Source organism: Malania oleifera, chromosome 9 (genome assembly GCF_029873635.1).
Source record: "Malania oleifera isolate guangnan ecotype guangnan chromosome 9, ASM2987363v1, whole genome shotgun sequence".
Lineage (NCBI taxonomy): Eukaryota > Viridiplantae > Streptophyta > Magnoliopsida > Santalales > Ximeniaceae > Malania > Malania oleifera.
The window spans coordinates 68638799-68647528 of NC_080425.1; the positions used below are offsets into that span (position 1 = coordinate 68638799).

The 8730-nt window shown below is 35.7% G+C and overlaps 1 protein-coding gene across 1 annotated transcript; it reads right to left on the minus strand.

The window, feature by feature from the left end:
• Positions 1-247: 247 nt before the first annotated feature.
• Positions 248-2175, minus strand: LOC131164075 (probable sugar phosphate/phosphate translocator At1g12500). The gene has a single exon (XM_058121030.1). The coding sequence runs from the start codon at positions 1794-1796 to the stop codon at positions 735-737; it is 1062 nt and encodes a 353-aa protein (XP_057977013.1). The 5' UTR covers positions 1797-2175; the 3' UTR covers positions 248-734.
• Positions 2176-8730: the final 6555 nt, after the last annotated feature.

Here is an 8730-nt window from a genome sequence, read left to right on the forward strand (position 1 = left end):
ATTTTTTTAAAGGAAATTTCTCATTATTAAAAAAACAAACAAATTGGAGTCAAAACAAAATTCCCAACTTAAAAAGAATCACAATACAACTTCTCAATTTGTGTAACTTGAAATTTATGAAATGAAAAATCAAACAATCATACCCATTGAAATGAATAAATACAAAAAAGTGCCTTCCCATCCGATGTCAATATGTCATGCAAAATAGAACAGGGCCACTAAATTTCTGGACCCAACGACGCAACAATACAAAAATGCAGCTAATTGCATTAGATTGAATTGAATGGAATTACACATGATGAAGGTGGAAGGTGAGAAATACGACGAGATCAAGTTGGGAAGACATTTTCCCTCCACAACCAAACAAGCAAAAAAGTAATATTTGAATAGACTCCTGGGTTTTCTGAATGTGGCAAACAACACGTAAGGCTACGTACACACAGGGGAAAGTGAGAGTCATCTTATTCTCTTAACGCCGCCCCCATTGACAGAGATCAATTAAACAAAAAGGGCAAAAAAAAAAAAAAAAAACACAAGAAAATGCAAAGGAAAGAGCAGAAAACATGTTATCTTTCCTTCACTGCATCAATCGATCCTATACAAATCAAATCCCATCACTTTCTGTCCGAACCCTTCCCCCTTCCTCCCATTAGAATTCCGATTAGAATTAATCGCAAATGCGAAGAATAAGAAAAGCAGAGCCTCACCTCGTATCAGTACGTACACGTAATCAATCAGTGCATCGTGGCTTTAGATCTCTTCTTGGCCTCGCTGTAAAGAACCACACCCATTATGGTGACGGCGAACCCCGCAGTGCCCATTGCCGTCACCGGATTCCTGAATATCAAAACCGACACGAAGGCCGCCACCGCCGCCTTGGCGTTGCCCAGCACCTGCAGCGTCAGGGCACTCGTGTGCTTCGTCACCAAAAAATTCGTCAAATTCACCAAATACGCGACCGTCGCGTTCCCAATCAGCAGGAACAGAATAAATGAATCCGCCCTTGCCTTTTCCAGTGTGATAGCCGCCACATTGCCCTCAATGTAGAGCGTCAAAGGAAGCAAAATCAGAGCTGCCATTGGAGCCATGTAAAGAAGCAGGTTCATGGAGTGTAATTTCTCTGCTTCGGAGGTTAGAAGAAGGCCCTGGACCACAGATTTCAAGGCTCGGCCGGCGGTGGAGCCCACGCAGACAAGAAACCCAAATAAGTGGAACAGGGGCTCGCTGTTGCTAGACAGGACGATGCCAAATACAACGGGCAAGAGCGCGAGGTAGACTTCGCCGGATTCTCTCTTGCAGGTGATGAGAAACGCGAAGATTGCGGTGAAGAACGGCGTCGTTGCGCCGATTGCTTGGTTGAAGGAGACGGGGAGGTAGCGGAGGGAGGTGTTGCCGCATACGACGGAGAAGCAGAAGACGGCGGTGAGAGCGAGGATCTTGAGGAACTGGCGGCGGGAGACGATGTGCTGACGGGGAGCGATCTCGAGCCAGGAGATGGAGACGAAGCTGTAGACGGCGCACGATAGCATGTGCAGCATGGTGAGGAAGATGGGGTAGCGGTAGCCATAGAAGCTGAGGAGGTACTTGTTCAGCAGCAGGACTCCGATGTTGGAGAGGTACCAGGAGGCGATGATTAGTGCTGTCAATATAGTCGGAGAGAGGCGAGAACCGATGGTGATTGAGCTGTTCCGTACGTCGCCCGGTGGGGTCCCCGGTATGTCCAGCACCTGGTCCGCCGTCGCCTCCAGCCTCGGGTTGCTCCCCCGCCTCGTCTTCCATGTTTGCGCCTCCACCATAGCCGCCGCGCCTTCACTTTCTCTCTCTCCTCCCTCTCACTCTTTCTATATTTGTGCGTGTATTTACAGAGAGGAGAGTTCAGATCTGGGGGGTGGCGCGGTGCGGTGGTAGGAGAGATGGTGGGCGTGGATCTGATAAAGAAACGCGACGATGTGTATGGTAGATCTGATCGGACGGTGGGAGTGTAGATTTGAGGTAGGTGGGGGAATAGGGGCCGTCGGATGGGGAATAAAGCATGATTAAGATGACATGTAAAAGTACCGCGTGGGTGTCGGTATCGGATGCTGCGCGTGCGATGCGCGTGGCGGTTTTGGTTGGATATCGTAATATTTGTTATTAAAAATTCAATATCGCGATTTAGTAGTACAGGATCCTCAGTCATCGGACGCTCGTGTGAGTCGCACGTGATACTGACAGGATACTGATGGACCAATGGAAGCCCATCTTTTGGTTCTCTTAACAAATCCAAGGCCCATATGTTTCGTGCTGCAATGTTAGCTGTGTTATTGTGTAGGCGGCTGGAATGGATGACGCGTTTTGATGCAGATGAAAATTAAAAAATAAATAAAAATTACGATCATAACTTTATATTTACTTTTAATATAATAAATAAAAATTTTACCTCCTCACTGAAGAGGAGTGATAAATTTGACATGTTATTATGTGAAAATAAAAATGACGTAATGCAAGTGGTAACTTTTTTGAGGATCAAAATTTATTCTTCTAAAAATTGGAGAGTAAATCATGGTTTATACCATCAGTTTCAAAGAAAATAAATTATTAGTACAATTTAGGAAATTTTTAATTATATATAAAAACTAGAATCTAAGTAATTTAATCGATAATTTATTTTTTGATAGTAAAAATATTGAAAGTCATAAATTTAGAAAGATTGATTTTTTTTTTTGTAATTTGTTTATATGTGTGTGCTTCCTTTCCTAATCAAGCGAATTTTTTTTTATAAGTAAATTAGAAGTTTATTGGGCTAAACTACACAGTAGAAAATCTTATCCCCTTGCTTTCAAACTAAAACTATGAAAATGAAAATCCCAAACTTTAATCATTAGCAAATTTTAACTACTAATATACTTTCATGGAACATTGCAAGCAAATTATTATTATTATTATTATTAATCAAGCAAAATATTATATTTTATAATTTATTCTGTGTGCAAACACACTAACGTGTAGACGTGTATTTTTATATATGAACATGAATAATTATACATCTTTATATTACACTTAACTATTAAGATTAGGTTAACATAAAACAACACTTGCACTCGAGCAGAATATGTTTTGCCTCAACTTGCTTTTTCTTTAGAAGCTGTAAGAAAAGGAAGAAAATATTAGCACAAAGATGATACAAATAGCACCACAGAAGCACACATCACACTTGGAGCCAAGAGAAAACAAAACCCGAAAAGAAGAGCTCAAACAAACAAAATACAAACCCCTAGTTATATATTACAATTACAACAAAGCTTTTGGAAACTAAAATCACCAAAATTTAGAAAATCTTTTACATCATGTTTGGTTTGCGGATGGAATAAGAGTATAAAAGGAATAAAATGAAAATTTGAGTACAAAGTTGTTTGATAAAAAATCAACTAACTTTGAAGGAATATTATGGATTTAGATGGATTGGTTGTGAATGGATTTGTATATCAATTCTCAAAAGAAATGCAAGGATAACAATAGAATTGTAGAAATCATATAAGGGGAAAGAAAAAAGAGGTGAAAATATTTAAAATAAAAGAGGTAAATAGGGAAGAGACTAAGGGGATAAGAGAGAGAGAGAGAGAGAGAGAGAGAGAGAGAGAGAGAGATAAAAGGAATAAAAGACATTGAACCTTGTTTAGTCCTGCACAATTATATGATTTTTGTTGAGTTGAGTTAGATATTTTCTTACAATGGCCATTACATGCATTTTATACTGTTCTGAGGTCAAACCTATATTAATTCTATGGTTACAAGTATAAATTTAATTGATTGAGTGGTGTTGACCAGGACAGGTCTAGGTCTAGTTGACTCAAATCTGGGGGGTTTTTTTTTTTTACTAGGGTAATTGGGTGCTTTTGACCCTGGTCTGGATAGTTTGACCTAGGTAATTGGGTCATATTTTTGGGTCTATTTGGGGATATTTTTTTTTTTGGCAAGGCTTTTGGTGGTTTTTTATTCCAATTTTGGGTGGATTTTGGGGTTTGGATTTGGGCTACTTTAGGATGATTTTCTGGATTCTTGAGATGTAATGGAAATTAAATCAGCACCCAAAGTGATACTAGCCAACACATTCTAAAATTCTTCAAATTTATGTTATCACATAATTCCCCTTAGTTCACGATCCTTTTGCAACATTTGCTCAATCAAACCCAAATTAAACCAAGGTGACTAGATTCACATGCATGCATGAGAAATTGAGAGTACTTACCTCATAAGCTTCGCTTCTCTATACTTTTCTCTTCACTACCTCTGCTTGATTTTTCTTTGAAGACTTGAATTTTCTTTATAAACTTTGTGTTGCTCCCTTATTTTGCTTCTTTTTCTTTGGTTTCTTCTATTTTCTTCTACTCTTCCGCTTTCTTTTCTTGACGCCTGAAGGGCTCTCAATTCCCCAAAGTCTTCTCTCTTCTTTCTTTGGACACCTTTTGTAACACCCACAAAAATTTTTCCATAATAACTATAAGTACCTGAACCCGAATAGGTTCCTATATAAAAAATTTTCAGCGAATGCAAATAAATCTAAATCATTTTTATTACGAGAGCACTAATTAACTTTATTACAAATATATATCTCAACTATTAAAATGCAAACTTCTAAAATTCTAAAATACACAAACATATTCTAAATTATATTATATTAAATTTTTATTCTACTCTACTCTTTCTATTCCCGTCCATACACTTGTTATGCCAGATTTCTGGTACACTCTTTAAAATGATCTGAAATGTAAAGTAATGATTGGGGTGAGACGACGCTCACTAAGTAAATAAAATTATTACTAGTGTGTGGCCAATTGTAAGGACCCGAACTCGAGTGGGTTCCTACATATAAATTTTTCAGCGGATACAAATAAATCTAAATCATTTTTATTACCAGAACACTAATTAGTTTTATTACAAATATATGTCTCAACTATTAAAATGTAAACTTCTAAAATTCTAAAATACACAAACATATTTTAAATTATATTATATTTAATTTTTATTCTACTCTACTCTTTCTATTCCTACCCATGCACTTGCTACGCTAGATTTTTGGTACACTCTTCAAAATGATCTGAAATGTAAAATAATGATTGGGGTGAGACGACGCTTAGTAAGTAAATAAGATTATTATTAGTGTGTGGCCAAAATGAGCTTTCAAAATATTTTAATTTCGTAAAATAATATTTAATATTATAACTTTAAAACTGCTTTAAAAATAAGTATAAATTCAAAATTTTCTGTATAAAACTTTTACTATCAGTAAAATTATATAATCATATACTATAACTGTTAAACTGAACTTTTTAACTTTTAAAACTATAACTATAATACTAAATCATATATATATATATATATATATATATATATATATATATACTTTTTCTTACTAAATCATTATTTAGGCACAAAAATGCCATCGTTTACATAAACATACATTTTTCCTTCAATTTATTAATAACTCTGTATACGTAATTAAATATGTATATACACGTACTGTAAAAACCATTCTTAGGTCTCTTAATCGTAAGTCATGTTTACCCCTATGACTGGGTTGTGCGGTCCGAAGACTGAACTTAGCTGACTGGCCGATCAAACTAAATCAACGTATATCATCATTAAGTGAAATTTTCCCTATTAAACCCTGGTCTGACCCAGGTATGTACTCAGGAAAAATCCACTACCATATAAAACCACTCTGTAAACAGTGTGGGTGCATTCTGATTCGTTTAAACTTTAAACTGCGGTACCAAGCATCTGTAACTTTGAACTTTCTTTGCCATAAGAGGGTTTAAAAATATTTTAATTACATAATTTGTACAATTAAGATAATATCATGATAATCTCATTTTTACTCATATTTTCGTGAAATATGCAATTTAAAAAAATCAACTCATGTAATCTTTACTCATATTTTTGTGAAATATGCAATGTATAAATAAACTCATGTCACATAATTTTCGCGTTAAAAATATTTTCTTGAGTAGAAATTAATGATGTAAAATACCCGACGGGTTTAGAACATTTAACTCAAAAATAAATGAAAGTATATTAAAGATAAAACTAGTATAATTAAATATGCATAAAAATAAACTCAAGAGAATTTTATGAAATTAACTAACATAATCGAAATTTACTTATAAATAAACTCAGATATGAATTTTAAATAAAAATCTAACATAATTAAATTTACTTACCTCTTCTTTTACCTTATGCTATGAACACAATGACTATCTCTAAAAAATGAGATTGGAAAGAGTGAGTAAGTGAGAACTTACTCAAAAACTCTCTCCACGACTAATTCTTTCACTCACTAATTCTTCTCTTCCTTTGAAATTTTTTTATGAAAAATGAAGGTTGAGAGCTTCCTATTTATAGGAAAATTTTGGGGAAGAAAATAGAATTTGTAAAAGTGTAAGGAGAATCGTGAAATTATAATTTTTTAAAATTAAAAAATGGATATGGGATGAGTTAGGCATGAGTTAGGTATTTGATAGAGATGAAAGCCATGTGGGAGTGCTTGCCATCACTCTCATTTAATTAACTTTTAATTAATTACTTAACTAATTAATTAATTAATTAATAATTTTTTAATTATTTATTATTATTATTATTATTATTATTATTAAGCCATGTTTTAGTATTATTTTTTTTAAAGAATTAAATTCAAATTTCAAAAACTCATGTGGGTTCCACATAGTCTTGTGGGCCTCACACAACTTCGAGACCCAAGTTAGTCATACGTAATTCCAATAGTCCTCACACGGTGTTATGAACCCTACATAGTTTTGGGACCCATGTGGGCCCCACACAATCTTGTGGGCCCCACATAGGATACCTATATTATTATTATTATTATTATTATTATTATTATTATTATTATTATTATACCATGTATTTCTATAAAGTATGTCTGTCAAAATACTATTTTATGTATATGTACTTATTTACGTGCACAAACAGTGTCTATTCTGTTTATCCTATGAAATTCTATTTTGACTAAGTTGTTCTAGAAGGAGTGACTAAACCGCAATGGTCTTTGAGCACTTGCTAAGATAAGGTCTTTCTTAAGCATCAATTATGAAATCAAAAATCCTACAGAAAAATACTTCTATATTGATATTAACTTAATGATCATTTTTATTATTTTATTATTATTATTATTATGCTTTAATCGTATATATATTTTTGGGTCATCACAATCTCCCCTCCTTATAAAAATTTCGTCCTTGAAATTTTTTAATTTAAAATGAGTACTATATAATTGGTTATGCTACTTGAAAGAGTAAATTGATGAACGATTTTGCTAAGTCTTAGAATAAATTGAGGGTTAATTTGGTGAAATATTTTATTTTGGGAACTGAAGAATGAATTGTCGGTCTAATAGGTGTTGAAATGGAAAAGAAATTCAGAAGATGTGGAAAAGGATAATTATATATATATATATATATATATATATATATATATATTATACATGTCCTATAAATTAAAAATATACCTATAAAATAAAATGAACGAAATATGGCCTTTAGAGCCTTAGCTTAATGTCAATATCTATAGAAGTGCTAGCGGTGTCACTGTTAACTACCTGGGTTCTTTCTTGGCAGAGTTGACCTCTTATAATATCTCTGACTTGGGTCGAAAAAAGGGAGAGAACGCCCGTTTGTTCGGCAAGGGAGGAAGAACTGCTCTCTTCCCTTTGTGGCCTTTGGTGGGGATGCTCATAACAAGCCATCGGTGGCCCGTACATAAGTTTTAACGCGTTTTGAATCTCTTTGCAATGGTGGGGTAGGCCAGCATTATCACAAACCCTTAGTGTGGTGACTGCTATGCTGTCATTGTAAAGGGCGTGGCTTATTGGTGTGATGTTAGTTGTAAGTTTCATAGATGGAATGTTGTCGATAGGAATAAGGGTACAAGTTGCTAGGAAAATGGCAGGGGCATTGCTTGGGGTGGTAATGGTGAAGGAGGTAATATGGATAATTGGTGGGGCAGTAGTTGAAATAGTGGCTTCTTCAACTGATCCCCGCTTACGCCTATGGTTCTCAAACCAAAAGCGTACATTTCTCGGCTCGATTAGACCATATCGTCGAAGTCGTGTTGCAAGTAAGATAGCTTGCTCCACAGAAGGGAGTTCCCCTTGACTGCTGCGAAAGGCCTCCTCTAAAATCTCCAGCTGTGCCTTGTTGAGTTTCCATCTTTGGATTGGCGATCTAGTGCTGCTCTCAGCAACTTGGGGAGTTAGGTGATTTGGCAACATTTTCGAGTAATGAGACAACCAAGAGAAAAGTTGGGAAGAGCTAATCTCTGTAAACCGCAATGTGGTTATTCAAGATGGTAGGAAGCTGTGATGCTTAGAGTTCGAGGAGGAAAACCTTTTTTTATAGGGAAATAGCCGCGTGTTATGGAAATAGAGAAAGAGAGCGACATGTGCGATGAGAATTGAGAGAGAGCGACGTGTGTCACAGATATTTTTGCAAAAATCGAGGGAAAGTAATGTTTGCTGCGAGAATCGAGAGAGAGTGACGCATGTCACGGATATCAAGCGACGCGTTTTGCAAAAATCGAGGGAGAGCGACGTGTGTTGCGAGAATCGAGAGAGAGTGACGCGTGTCACAGATAACGAGCCACACGTTTTGCAAAAATTGAGGGAGAGCGACGTGTATTGTGAGAATCAAGAGAGAGCGACGCGTGTCATGGATATCGAGCTATGTGTTTTGTAAAAAT